Source organism: Tamandua tetradactyla, chromosome 5 (assembly GCF_023851605.1).
Source record: "Tamandua tetradactyla isolate mTamTet1 chromosome 5, mTamTet1.pri, whole genome shotgun sequence".
NCBI lineage: Eukaryota > Metazoa > Chordata > Mammalia > Pilosa > Myrmecophagidae > Tamandua > Tamandua tetradactyla.
The window spans coordinates 20,804,322-20,818,769 of NC_135331.1; the positions used below are offsets into that span (position 1 = coordinate 20,804,322).

Genomic DNA, 14,448 nt, shown 5'->3' on the forward strand with positions numbered 1-14,448 from the left:
CACCATTCTCCGAAGGGGACTTTGCAAATTCTTTTTTATTTATTGTTCAAATCACTCTGTGATTTAGCAAAATTTCATGTCCTACTCAAGGTTCCATGTACTTTTGGTGTTCAGTTAAGGTGTCTATTTAAGTTATATTAGGAAATGCACTAGTCAAAATACAAATTTTGTACCAAATAAACATTTTTTGCTTTAGTCTCACACCTAAGTTGAAATTTTAAAATATTAATTACCATCTATTTTTAGCACCCTACAGTAATGACATTCCCTGTTCTTCCTCATGCAAAAACATTTTTAAAATTTGTACATTTAGTCACTATCATTATACACTCTAGGCAATCCTAGATTATACCATCTCAGTCTTTATCGTCTATCTTTCTTTCTGATTTCGTTTCCATCACTCAGCTTTTATTAAGAATAGTTAAAACAGCGTTTTTATATTTAAAACAAAGGCACATTATAGAATGACAGATATTTCAACTATGAGTTTTAAAGCTTCTGTCTGCATCCTCCAGACCCCGTGTGGTATGCATGTTTGCAGTCCTCAACTGTTAGAAAAGATTTGAGAAGTTCTGTAAATAAATTTTGTCTTTCTTCACAGACCCAGAAGTCCACATTCCCCTTGAGAATCTACAGCAGTTTCCTGCCTTCAATTCCTATACCTGCTCCTCCAGTTCTGCTTTGGGTCCCACCAACCCTGAGGTCCATGGGGCCCTCTCCCTTTCTCCTCTTAGCAGAAGTCCAGGGTCCCATGCAGGTAGGTAAATCATATTGAGATTTAATTGTGAAGTCAGCCACAGACCTTAAAGCAAAGCACTAGAGCTGAATTTCCAACCCTGACCTACTTGTCATGGTGTGGTCTTTAGGCAAATAATCTTAATTTAGGTAGTTGATATATTTCTGAGGTACATCAAATTCTTGCCATTTGATTCATCTTTTTTCTTTTTTTTGCATGGGCAGGCACTGGGAAGCAAACCCAGGTCTCCGGCATGGTAGGCAAGAATTCTACCACTGAGCTACCATGACCTGCTCTGATTCATCATTCTTAATGGCTATACTGAGTCCTTAATACCTAGTCGGCTTCCAAAAACCTCAAGGCAGCCCTTAATGCAGGATAGATCTTCCCTCTGACACAGCTGTTTTTATTTTTAGTTTTAATCTTTCAGATATTCCCCTGTATGCTTGGGCATCTTTGTTGCGGCACTGTTCAAAATAACAACAACAAGAAAAAGGTGGAAGCAGCCTACAAAGCCTGCCAGTGAGGAAATGGCTAAATTATTGTATTTATGCTATGAAGTCTTCACACCTATTCAAGAATGAAATAGTTCTGTCATGAACTAATGCTTAGAACTTTAAGATAAAAAGAAGTTGTAGAAGAAGACAAAACGTGATATTATTTGGGGGTTTAAAAAGAAACACAAAATAGTGTTTTAAAAATGGGTTTATATATCTAAAAATTTAGAAAAATATTGGGATGGCTTATTACAAACACTAGTAAGTGTTCCACTTTAGGGAATAGTGAGGAGATCAGACTTAGAGGTTGTTCAAAAGGCCTGTAGCTATAGCCTTCTTAACACTTTTTTCTTTATGTAGAAAGAATTTATTAATGTTTCTTGAAATTAAACAATTAAGACTTGTTGACTGTAACTCAGAGAGCATTCTTTTCTGACCTTTCTCTCTCAGATTTTGACATTTATGATTTATTTCTGTCAGGCATTTTAAACAAAATTCCAAGTTTAGAATATTTTAAACTCTTGGTGATCCTTGTGATAAGTCCTTTGCAGATTAGGAACCTGAGGCCTAAGGTTGGGACCTAATGGCAGGGACTAGGGCTAGAACCAGGGTCTCTTCAGGATTGCATAACCATGATGCGCTTCCACTTACATGAGAAGGGGAGCTGCTGTACAAAAAGGAAGATGGCCGACCAGTGGATAAGCTATCTGCAGTGTAGAGATTGTATTTTTACATATTTGATTTTCTGAAAGTTGAAGTAGGGATTTTTATGTGTTTAGGCAAGAGTGGGACTGACTGTATGGAAGGGCCTTCTACTGGAAGAGACAACAGGCCTCTCCCTTCCTACAGTGATCAGGGATAGACGGATGTGTAGGAAGTTTTCAACTCTAGATTAGAAAGGATAGGAAAGGGTATTACCTGGCGGAGGGGGGCAAGGAAATATTTGCATCTTTATGCTAGATATTGTTTTTTGTGTGTCTTAGATTCTAACTGATTACTCTGAGGGCGTAGAAATATGCTGGCTAAAACAGAAAGACTGACCTGATTAAATTTTATATATTTTTCTTGGAACTTTTCTATCTTATAAAATTAGTCCATGATAGAATTTGTAGGCCTTGAGAGCCAGCCTCTGGAAAGATTTTTTCTTATTGTGGAAATAGATTCCACCATAATTTCTAGTGTTATTGTTGATGATATAGTCCTGATTCAGATCTCATATTAAGAGAATATTAGCTCTTTGGAACTTGACTCGTATAATCAGGTTTCTGGTTTCCTTTCAGACTTTCTGCTGACCCCTCTTTCACCCACTGCCAGTCAGGGCAGTCCTTCATTCTGTGTTGGGAGTCTGGAAGAAGACTCTCCCTTCCCTTCTTTTGCCCAGGTAAATCCTTTGCTTTTGAAGCAGCCGGTGAGTAGTTAACATGAACTCTGCTGCTCTACTTTCCAGATTTTCATCCAGGAGTTGTTGCCGCTTAATTCAAATATAGCTTGGCACATTGAGTCATCTGATTGGTATGTGGGAAATTCATTGCCAGTAGGAGCTTTAAGCAGCAAAAAATTGGCTGAGAAAAATATCCCCTCTTGTGAAGGAGAGACTTACAGGCTAATGCTAATGTTACACTAACCCTAATGATCCCAGAAGGCTTTCTGGAGTGGGACACTGATGAAGTTAGTCTCAGATAAGACCCTAGACTTACTCAGGAAAGAAGCCAAGAATAGCTAAGGTTGAATCAGTTTTAATGATACGATAAATCATTGAATGCTGTGCCTGGCAATGTTGTAGGGACCAAGGATAGATCAGTGAATTTTAACTGGTTTCTGGATCTATGACCCTCTGATTCAGGTGCTAATTATCTGTTAAATATAGTAAGCCATTTCTCTTCATTTTTGGAGGGAAGGGTTGTCTTGATTATCCTGTGACTAGCCAAACCAGCTTTCTTGGGGGTGGAGGTGGGGAAAACACTAGGCTAGTGAGACTTGATGTTGAACCACTATTAACCTCGAAAACAACAAGCAAACACTCAGCATTCCTGTTTTCAGATAGCTGAGGAAGATGATCTGACATATTGATATCTTAAAGAAATTCTCATTTGATGTCTTTTGGACTGGTTTGGAATCACTAGTTTAACAGTTTTTTAGAGCAGGTAATGTAGATTTTCTCACATAGAGATGACAGTTTATACTGAGAAACAAACAGGAATTGAATTTGGTAAGAAAGGTCCTGAAGTTAAGAAGGATGAAATAATTTGAGAACAGTCCTGAGAGTTAACTATTGGGCTTCAGAGGTTATAATTGGTTCCCAAGAGTTACGATAAGCGAAAGTTTTTTTTTAAACTAGGTTTGATTGCCATTGCTTTTATACTTTCAACTTTATTTTGGGTACCTCCAACTTAAAGAATTGAAAGAATAGTATAATGATTTATGTTTATACCTTTCACCTAGATTCACCAATTAACATTTTGCTACACTTACCCCTCGCCACACTTTTGAATGTAACTGGCAGATGCCATGAATGACACTTCACCCCTAAATACTTAGGAGATACGTGCCAAAGAAAAATGACATTATTGCTTTGTCCCCACAATGTCATTATTACTCCCAAGAAATGCAGCTCATACATTAATATCTAATGTAGTCCTTATTTCTATTTTTTCCATTTGCCTCAGTATCTTTTATTATTTTCAATCCAGGAGCCAGAGATCACTCATTGTATTAATCATTAGGTGTCTTTGTTTCCTTTGACCCAAAATAGTTTCCCTTGCCTCCCTTCTCTCCCTCCCTTCTCTGTCATGGATATTTTTCAGCATCAGGGTCAGTTTTATAGAATGCTTTACATTCTGGATTTGTCTTGAGTGTTTCCTCATGTTTGGATTCAGGTTAGATATTTTTGGTAGGAATAAAACATAGATATGATGTATATTTTAATGATCTTTTAAGAGAAAGATGATTCAGATGGCATACTGTTTGGACCCAGACTCCCAGGGATTGAGGGAGAATCATCATCAAAGTGTAGTACATAATAAAGAAATGTTATTAAATAAAATCAACCTCTACCAACCAAAATCATCTTGAATAATATGCACTTTGGGACATATGCTTTAGGACAGTCCTGCTAGAATTTTGTGGGGCTTGTTTCTTGGTATTTTTCCAGGAATAAGAATCACCCTGCTTTATCAAGTTGAATAGAATTTTTGACAGATGGGACTGATAGTTGTCCTCAAAAGTTATGAAGCTGCCTTGCCAAGTGAGATGAAAAAAATTCCTCAGAATAGGGATTATCCAAGAAAGACTATCATTTGCCAGTGGTGGAGGAATTGTTCTCATTTTATTGTACTTGGAAGATGTGCTCTATGGCTGAATCAAAAAGGTAATTTAGGAGCTATTAGAAAAGCAAAACCTAAAAGGTACTGAGGGTCAGCAGATCCTAATTTAGGATCTAGTTAAATTAGTCTTTATGACCTTAAGTAACCAAAGTCTGGTAGCCAGGTGGTTTTTTTAAAAGTTGGAGGGTATACACTGCTAACTCCAACAGGTCCATGTTTCTAGGGGTTCTAAGATGGACCAGAGTATTTATCATAAGCAAGGAGTGATAGAAAGTCACCACTTCCAGTTTGAGAGTTTGAGTAAGAACCTCTTGCACCTTCTTTGTGAAGTTCTTTACTCTACTACCTAAAGAACAGAACAGCTTATTGTTTACCACCTTACAGAAAGTGTGTTAAGGGGAAAAGTTTGAGAAAAATCTTTTCAAAGGTGATAGTTGGTTCAGTGCCCCCCCCCGACACACACACAGTATCAAGGTAGGAGTCTGAAAAATAAGTTGAAGCCATTATTTAAATTATTTTTTTTCCATTTTCCCATTTTGGCAGATGCTGAGGGTTGGAAAAGCAAAAGATGTGGGGCCCAAAGTTGCTCCAAAGAAAGGTGAGGATGGCCAACTGGTGAAGGGGTGTTTTAGCCTCTTTCAGTAGACCCACTATAGAATTGTTTCTAGAATTATTTAATAACACTGTTCTATTATTTTTTTAGATGAGAACAGCCTTGTTCCTCCTGCCCCTGTGGACAGCGATGGGGAGAGTGATAACTCAGACCGTGTTCCTGTGCCCAGTTTCCAAAATTCCTTCAGTCAAGCTATTGAAGCAGCCTTCATGAAATTGGACACACCAGCTACTTCAGATTCCCTGTCTGGTAAGGGCAGAGAACTGGAGTGCTTAGCACAGGGTTGTCAAACATACCATTTGTGTACTTCCAATCTGGGTCTCGAGTTAGGTACTACTAATTGAGCAATTTACTGAGTTTGTAGGCCTCAGTCTTGAAGACATTCCGGTGTCAACTAACATTTCATTTGCCAAATCAGATAGTACCTATTTGCCATACCAGATTAATTCTAGAAACCTGGATGTGAAATTCTGAGGATCTCCCACCACCAACCCAGATCCAGTGGGGAATAGATCCTTGGGTAGCTAATGGAAAAGTCAGGCCTACAGTCCACCCTTCATGATTAGACAAGGACAGCTAACATTTATGGTTAAATGTGCATAGCACTGTGTTTATTTCTCTCAACCATATTAGGTGGGTATAATTATCACATTTACAGATGAGGAAACTGAGGTCTAACAACGAAGAGCTGACTTGCCCAAAGACAAATACCACGTGTATGCTAAGATTGGTATTTCAATCCTGTCAGTCTCATCCCAGAGCCTGCTGTGATTCTAAGTTGTGAAAACTGGCCAGGGACAAGGGAATGACATTTTGTACTAAGCTATCTATGTTTCTACTTAGAAGAGAAAGGAGGAAAGAAAAGAAAAAAGCAGAAACAGAAGCTCCTGTTCAGCACTTCAGTCGTCCACACCAAGTGACACTACTGGCCCAGGCTGCCTTCTCCATCTGTCCCCCCCCCCCACCCTATGCTTTTGGTTTGCTGCTGTAATTTTTAAGTATTTGAGTTTGAAGAGGTTAGCTCTCTGGGAGGGGGAGGGGGTTTCCACAACATGAGGGGGAACCAAGAAAATTTTAAATACAGTGTATTTTCCAGCTTCCTGTCTTTACACCAAAATAAAGTATTGACACAAGAAATCTCTTACTGCCAAGGTTTTTAGTCTGTTGCCAGGTTAGTCTTTTTGACCCATGTATAATTAATTAGTTTTCTCAACTCAGAATTTTTAAGTTGGAGTCTCTTGATATCCCTTGAAGCAACTCAAACCAGAGTGGTACAGTACTGCCTGTTGTGATATATGTCAGGGCATTGTGGTTTCAGATTAGCTTTCAGTTTGTCTTTTAAAAATACTTAATTTTTTTGCTACCTATTCAGTTCTCTTTCTTGTTAAAGGAACAGGGGGATGGGAATAAAATGGATTTAGGACACCCAGCTTGAAGTTTGTTTTTCTTCTAACAAATGTCCAGGCTGTGGTGCCAGACCTGGGTTGTTAGCATCAAGGGGTAGGTGTCTATGACACTTGCATGTCGGTATGAGGGCTTTGCCTCTTGAATGTGTCTTCCACTTGGTATTCCAGGAAGGAAAGCTTTTATTTTTGCTGAGTAAGGAAGTCCTAGGACCTATCCCCCTTTGATTTGCTTTTGAGTGACAGTGGCAGGCCTGAATTGTAGAAGCAGATGTCTGGTATATGGGGGGCAGGGCAAGCTTAAGAGCCAGTAGGGTTGCTACCACCTCCCTGTTGTCTCGAGTAACTTTCTCATGCTCTTGTGGTTTGAGGTGAATTTGAACGATTTGAATTATTTCACTGTTTAACAAAGCGGCCTCTAGGTGTAACAGACTGTGAAGGCAAATAGTTGGCAATAAATCACCTGCACAAGCAATAAGAGCTTTTTGGTTTTTTTTAAAGTTCATTACAGGTAGGCTAGACATATCAATTGTTACATATGTTAAAGAAATAGTTACTATTGAGCTTTAACAATTCTGTTATCATGAGTAATGTCTTTCCATCAGGCTTACTGGCTTCTTGAGCTTGGCTTTAACTTGCCATTCTTAAAAAAGGTTCAAAATTCCTGGGTCAGGAACTCTTCTAGGTCAGTGAGGGTATTCCAGCCTTGAGATAAGGGGGAATGTTGAAGCAAAGAATCCACATCTTTCTGTTAAATCAATAAAGAATTCTGAGTGACATCCATTTTATTATGGAAAAAAAATCCTATTTGAAATGTCATTAGTAAATAGCAGAAAAAAACCAGTCAGAAATCTCTTGCCCCTCCCAATTCTTGTACATTGAGTACACTAATTGTACCTGTCTTCAGGTGAAAGGCAATATAGGATAGGAACTGCAGAAAACTAGCAGAAGTTGGCAGCTGCTACTTGGCTTTGCAGTAATGAGGTCCAGTCTGTCTCCCAAAGAAGCACAAAAACTGCCCTTTTTTGATCAAATTACCTGATTAAATACTGGCAAGGCTTCTGTTATTTTTAGGGTCCTGTAGGTCTGTCCTGAGATTGGCTATAGATCTGTGCCACATTTGGTTACTTTGTCTCTCATTAACACTTCTGCCCCCAAATGACTTGATTTCCTTAGGAACCCATTTTAGAGGCTGGGGCTATAAGACTTCAAGGTGAAGACTAAATATTAAGAATTCACCTAGTACAAATTGGGAGTCAGTCTTCTGACCAAAGCCATGATAGAGGGGAGAGAGAGACTTGGCCAAACATGAACACCATAATTCAAGTATGTGAAATGCTACAGAAGCCAAACCTACTCTTAAGCCAGGCAATTACATACAAAGATGTCTACAACTCCAAGGAGTTCAACACCTACAGAACCACTTAACCAGAGAAATCTTGTCAGCCAGGGCAAAGGTTGAATAAATCCTCCATTTCAAATTGGTAGACTGTCCTATGGTTGGCAGTCATCTAATTTGGTGATTTGTAGAAGATGCTGCTGCATTCTAGATATCCTCATCCAACAAGTGAATGGCAAGGTTGGCATAGTGCAGCTTGCTGCTGTGTTCAGAAAGCAGCATTCTGAGGCTTCTCCTTCCCCTAGTACGTCAGGTGGTAAGCAGAGGTTCACTCCATCATTGCAGCAGCTTCCTCACCACCACTATCGGAAAGCTCCTCACCCGACTCCTCCTCTAGCAGAGAGCTCCTTGTGACAGATTTCTGGATAGCTTCCCGCTCTCCTGGAGAAAGGCAGATAGGGCAGAGATCAAAGATGGCTTTGGAAGTGACTTCCCATTCAGCTGAAGAGGTTAGTCACTGCTTAGTGGGTACTGGGCTAACTTACCTTCATCAGTGCAGTTCTGCAACAAGATCAACAGCTGTCTCCTGTTGTACTGAATCAGGAACTTCTGACATGTTCTAATTGTACCTGACACAATGAAAGAGTTTTGTTGTCAAAGACTTTCAGAGCTAGGAGAAAGCATCTTGTTTTCAGTGGCAAAAACTACCCACAAATCAGGGCTGAACTCTGAGCCTGTTTCCTACTGAAAACCAGCAGCCTTATCACATTCCACTCCTACCTCCCACGTGCAAGGTGTTGAAAAAACAAGGATAACGGTGTCCTTTGTTTTCCAAGTATGTAATGAAGGGAAGAGCTGACCACACAAGCTGGTAGAATTCCTTCCGGCATCGTAGTAGCACTATTCCAGTATAGGCATTGAGGTATCTCACTATAGCAGGAAAATAAAGAAAACTGGATTCACAGAAACAGATTATATTCTTAAGAAAAGTGAGAGCCTACTATGTGCCAGAGACTTTTAGGGATTGGCATTTGAGATGATCCCTGAGGGGAAAAACAAACATTTTAGGGCAGATGCTCATTTATGGAAGAGGGATATAAACAACACCCACTGCCTTGTACACAGCTCAGAATTGGCAAGTGAGTTGAAAATGCGCCATTAATTCCCTGACTAAAATGACTTCACGGAATATAGTTAATCTGAGCCCGGTTTAGGGCCCGTCTTCCTGCACCACGCCACACTTAAAATTAGTCCCCTCCTTTGCCATATGCTTGAAATTGAATCCTGGAGAAATTAAATGCACATAAGCATAACTCCTCTACAACAAGAACCTATAGAGACGAGTTTCAGGGTCCTGAGCTGGGCTCGTCCTACGTCCTACATAGAAACGTGTGGTCTGCTCTTGAGAGAGGGGGAAGGGGGGGGGGACATCAGTAGCTTAAAGACACGGATATTGTACACAGGAGGTTGCATCGGGCTTGGCTGCTCCAAGGGTTCTCGTGCTCCTCTCCCCCTTCTCGACCCCTGCTCCCCTCCAAATTCCGTCGTCCGCCCGGGTTCCCCAATACCCTCGCACCCGCGAAGCCTATGGAGCAGGCAGCTACGCCGAAAGTCCCGTGCACCCGGGCGATCGTGTCCTGCACGAGGCAGCTCAGCACTCTGTCCTCAAGACTCAGGCGGCAACGAGGGTCGTCGGATACCAGTTCGCACAGCAGGTATCTGCGGTGGGCGAGAGCGAGTTGAGTTCCGGGACGTGGAGACCAGGCAGGGAACTGGGGGTCCGAGCCGGGGCTACTTACCGGTGCTTGAACCGCACCATTGCGGCCTCCGCGCCCACAGGCCGACGTATAAACCGGATATCCGTATTCCAGCACGTGGCCAATGGGAAGCTTGCCTCTGCAGCTTTGCAACCACTCAGAGAGGGAGGCGGGACAATTTTGTGGCGCTAGGATGTTGAGAGGCAGAGTCTTTGTCAGTCTCCGTCGAGTCCCACCTCTTTTGTGAGTGCAAGAGCGCAAGCGTCCCGTTGAAATCCACCGCTGTTCATTTGTTGGGCTATGGAGTCCGGTGTGGTTGTTTTGGGTGCGTCTGCTTCCCGCTAGAGTTTGCATTGCTGTGTACGACGCGGTCGCTGCGTTTGGAGCATTCGGGACGTTTACTTTCTATCACCTTCCAGTAGACTTATACCTACACTCAAATGGTCTCCCCGCACTGGACGGTGGAACTTTTGAGGTCAAGACCAAGTCTCAGTTCATAGCACGAACCACAGGGTAAATCGAATCAGATGTTAAGGTTAGAGATCGGTTTCTTTCTTTCATATGCTATTACTGTTTGGGACCTTCGACAACCTTAGGGAGACAGGTGTATCGCTTCAGTTTTTGTTTGCAGAATGAATCCGCAGTTTTTGTATTTTCCAATTTTTTAAAAGAAAGCATGAAGAAGCAATATATAATTCCAGCACTGAGAGAGAAGAACTCTTATCTTGAGTGTGTTTTCTTCTGTCCTTTCCCCCTTATGCCAGAGGTTCTCAAAGTGTGCTGCAAGGACCGCTCGGGTTTCCGAGTTTCTTTCAGGAAGTCCCTGAGGTCACAATTAACTATCATAATAATACTAACATGTTACTTGCCTTTTTCGTTAAGAGTGAACAATGGAGTTTTCCAGAGGCTCCGTGACGTGTGATGACATCATCACTCTTATGATAACGGAATTGAGTATTCTTATGTTTTAAACGTTTCTCAGTTTCAATGTCTACAGTAAAAATCGGTAGATGTAACCCACAAAAAAAAAAGCTCATTGAAATCCTCAATAATTTAAGCGTGTAAAGGGCTCTTGACAAAGAAAAAGTTTGAGAAACATTGCTTTATGCTAAATTATATATGCTTCTCCTTTTATTTTATATTTAAAGAATAGATCATAATGTTTACTCCTCTTTTTTCACTTGAATATCTCTTTTAAAAACTGTCTTATTGAGGTATACCATATATACCATGTTTTTAAGCGTACAGCTCAATGAATTTTTACATATGTATTGACTTGGGTAACCATCACCCAGATTTCCATAAAGAACATTTCCAGCACCCCAGGACGTCCCCCCAGCCCTCTTCTCATTCAGAGCCCTTCCCAGAATTAGCTATTATTTTGATATCTATTAACATAGGTTAGTTTTGCTTGTTCTTATTTTTAAAAGCTTTTTTTTAATTGTAAAATACAACATATATACAAAGCAAAGAAAGAAAAAAAGCAATAGTTTCCAAAGCACTCTTAAAGTGTTACAGGACAGATCCCAGAGTTTGTCATGGGCTACCATGCCATCATTCAGATTTTTCCTTCTAGCTGCTCCAGAATTTAGGAGACTAGAAGGAATAAATATTTTTTTTATTATCACAATTGACTTTTTTTCGTGGAAAAAAAAACCCCCCATATATACAAAAAAGCAATAACTTTCAAAGCACAGCACAACAATTAGTTGTAGAACAGATTTCAGAGTTTGGTATGGGTTACAATTCCACAGTTTTGGGTTTTTCTTCCAGCTGCTAAAAGATACTGGAGACTAAAAGAAATATCAATATAATGAATCAACAATCATACTTGTTTGTTAAACCCGACCTTCTCTGTATAACTCCACCATCACCTCTGATCTTTCTGTCCCACTCTTTAGGGATATTTGGGCTATGCCCATTCTAGCTTTTTCATGCTGGAAGAGGCTGTCAGTAATATGGGGTAGGGAGATGAACTAGCTAATGTTCTGGAGAGGCTGGGCCCTCTAGGTTTCAGGACTTATCTGGTCCAGGGACCCATTAGAAGGTTGTAGGTTTCTGGAAAGTTACCCTAAGTGCATGGAACCTTTGTAGAATCTTATATAACATCCTTGGTATTTAGGATTGGCTGGAATGGTTTTGGTTGGGGTTTGGCAAGTTATGATAGATAGCAATGTCTAACTGAAACTTGTGTGAGTGGCCTCCAGAGTAGCTGAGAGAGTTCTCCACTTGAACTCTCTCAGCCACTGATACCTTAGTTAAGTTCTTTTTCCCCTTTGGTCAGGATGGCATTGTTGATCCCATAGTGCCCGGGCCGGACTCATCCTTGGGAATCATCCTTAGATGTCTTTCACCCCTGGATGTCATGTCCCATGTAGAGGAAAGTGATGCCTTATGTTATTATACTTCTTTTACCCTTTTTGGTCAGGAAGGCATTGTTGATCCTATGGTGCCAGGGCCAGACTCATCCCTACGAGTCAAAGCCCATGTTGTTGTTGCTGGACAAAGGCCGTGGATTCTTTTGCCCGACACGCTCAATAACCAATTCCTGAGACACTGGGGTTTCAGAGAGAGAAAGAGTTTATTACTAGGCGCGTAATAGGACAGCAGATGGCCTAGCAGCCCAAAATCTGTCTCCCTGAACTGCAGTAATTCTAATAGTTTTTTAGCGAAAAAAATGGGCAGGATTTAGAATAATGAGCACTGTGGCCCTAGATGATGTAATTAGAGGTGATCTAATTATTGAGCATGTGCAGATTGATTACATGGTTAGAGATCTGATCTAAGAAAATGGTGGAATGAGATATAGGTGATTAGTAGGTTAGAGTCTAAGCTACTGCGCATGTCAGGCAGGCCCACTTTGATTAGATCCAGTCTCAGTTATCACGATAACTTTGGACATGGGGTGGGTTAGTTCTGGGCTGACCCAAGACCCTTCATTAATAAACATTAGGGGCTGTCTTTAGTGATTTTAAGACTTTAAAGCTGAAAAACTGGATAATTGGGTACAAATGAAGGTTAGTCACAAGGTTTTTACAATCACAGGGCAGAAGATAAGGGCTCTACAATCATTATCAGAGATCTAGGCAGATGGATGACAGTTTAGAGATTTCAGGTATTTCCCTCGGTCTACTCCAATATACCAGAAAGCAAAAAGGAGTATCTATGTAATGATTCAGTAATCAAAATCACCCTTAAATCCTGATTTCCCGGTCACATAGTCAGGGAGATTTTCACCCCTACATGGCTTGTACCATGTAGAGAGAAGGACAGCAATTTTCCTTGAGGAGCTGGGGCTTAGAGAGAGAGAGAGAGAGGCCACATCTGAGCAGCAAAGAGGCTTCCTGGAAGCAACTCTTAGGCTTCTTTATGAGTAGGCTTAGCTTCTACCCTACAGAAATGAGTTTCAAAAGAGCAAACCTCAAAATCCAGGGCTTGTATTGTAGCACATGACAAACTCTGGGATCTATCCTGTAACCACTTTTAAGAGTGCTTTGAAAACTGTTTTTTTTTTTTTTATTTCTTTGCTTTGCATATACATTATACTATACCATAAAAAAAAAAAAAAAGTATTTGCAAAGTCCCCTTGGGGGAATGACGAGAAAGGGGGAAAATTCAACTTCCCCATGTGGAGAATTCCTGATATTCTCGCAAGCTGTGGGGACAACCAAATCAATAGGCCGAGCCCTCAATCTTGGGGTTTGTTCCTATGAAACTTATCCCCACAAGGGATAGGCTAACCCTACTTACAATTAGGCCTGAGAGTCACCCCCAGAGAACCTCTTTCTTTGCTCAGATGTGGCCTCTTTCTCTCTCTCTCTCAGCCAACACGCAAGGACACTCACTGCCCTTGCCCTCTCTACCTGGGACATGACTCCTAGAAAGAAATCCTAGAAACAGCTGGGACTGGCATCAAGGGATTGAGAAAACCTTCTCCACCTAAGGGGGGAAGAGAGAAACGAGACAAAGTATCAGTGGCTGAGAGATTCTAAACAGAGTTGAGAGGTTATCCTGGAGGTTATTCTTACACATTATATAAATATCCCTTTCTTAGTTTAAGGTGTATTAGAGAGGCTAGAGGGAAGTGCCTGAAACTGTAGAGCTGTGTTCCAGTAGCCATGTTTTTTGTTTTTTTTTTAGTTGTATCTGGTTCTTTTTTTTAAATTTTTAATTAAAAAAAATATATGACAAGAAAGAAACACAAACATTCCTAACATATAATCATTCCATTCTACACATATAATCAGTAATTCACAATATCACATAGTTGCATATTCATCATCATGATCATTTCTTAGAACATTTGCATCAATTCAGAAAAAGAAAGAAAAACACAAAAAGAAAAAAATTCATACATACCATACCCCTTATCCCTCCCTTTCATTGATCACTAGCATTTCAATCTAAGTTTATTTTAACATTTATTCCCCCTATTATTTATTTTTATTCCATATGTTTTACTTGTCTGTTGATGAAGATGATTGTATAATGATATAGCTTTCACAGTGTGACTGTGTGATTGTGAAAACCTTGTGTCTGATGCTCCTTTTATTTACTGTATGGACAAATAAGTAAAAAATATGGATTAAAAATAAATAATGGGGGAACAAATGTAAAATAAATTGGATAGAGGGAAATACTAGTGGTCAATGAGAGGTAAGGATAAGGGGTATGATATGTATGAGTTTCTTCTTTTTTCTTTTTGTTTCTTTTTCTGGAGTGATGCAAATATTCTGAGAAATGATCATAGAGATGAATATACAACCATGTGATGATATTG

General features: G+C 40.3%; 2 protein-coding genes across 6 annotated transcripts in view; one reads left to right on the top strand and one right to left on the bottom strand.

Moving 5' to 3' along the window:
- RNF10 (ring finger protein 10) overlaps positions 1-6,598 on the top strand; it is a 44,013-nt gene extending 37,415 nt beyond the window's left edge. For 3 of the 5 annotated variants that reach the window (XM_077160017.1, XM_077160019.1, XM_077160020.1), the window contains exons 13-17: positions 602-757; positions 2,514-2,614; positions 5,100-5,154; positions 5,260-5,418; positions 6,013-6,598. In XM_077160017.1, the coding sequence (XP_077016132.1) occupies positions 602-757; positions 2,514-2,614; positions 5,100-5,154; positions 5,260-5,418; positions 6,013-6,089 (548 nt within the window). In that variant the 3' untranslated portion in view covers positions 6,090-6,598. Of the gene's footprint in view, positions 1-601; positions 758-2,513; positions 2,615-5,099; positions 5,155-5,259; positions 5,419-6,012 lie in introns of those variants that run through there. The other 2 variants (XM_077160018.1, XM_077160021.1) reach the window with 2 other exon arrangements.
- Positions 6,338-10,555, bottom strand: POP5 (POP5 ribonuclease P/MRP subunit). The gene is made up of 5 exons (XM_077160027.1): positions 9,711-10,555; positions 9,488-9,630; positions 8,692-8,841; positions 8,457-8,540; positions 6,338-8,352 (listed from the first exon to the last, which is right to left on the bottom strand). The coding sequence occupies exons 1-5, from the start codon at positions 9,728-9,730 to the stop codon at positions 8,240-8,242; spliced, it is 510 nt and encodes a 169-aa protein (XP_077016142.1). The 5' UTR covers positions 9,731-10,555; the 3' UTR covers positions 6,338-8,239.
- Between the last annotated feature and the right edge of the window lie 3,893 nt (positions 10,556-14,448).

What these genes read in the sequence shown, in the direction of transcription:
- POP5 (XM_077160027.1), bottom strand. Translation starts at nt 9,730, where the DNA reads ATGGTGCGGTTCAAGCACCG. An exon ending in CTGCTCCATAGGCTTCGCGG is followed by an intron (nt 8,842 to 9,487) that starts GTGCGAGGGTAT and finishes TTCCTGCTATAG; the next exon opens with TGAGATACCTCAATGCCTAT. An exon ending in GCAGAACTGCACTGATGAAG is followed by an intron (nt 8,353 to 8,456) that starts GTAAGTTAGCCC and finishes GCCTTTCTCCAG; the next exon opens with GAGAGCGGGAAGCTATCCAG.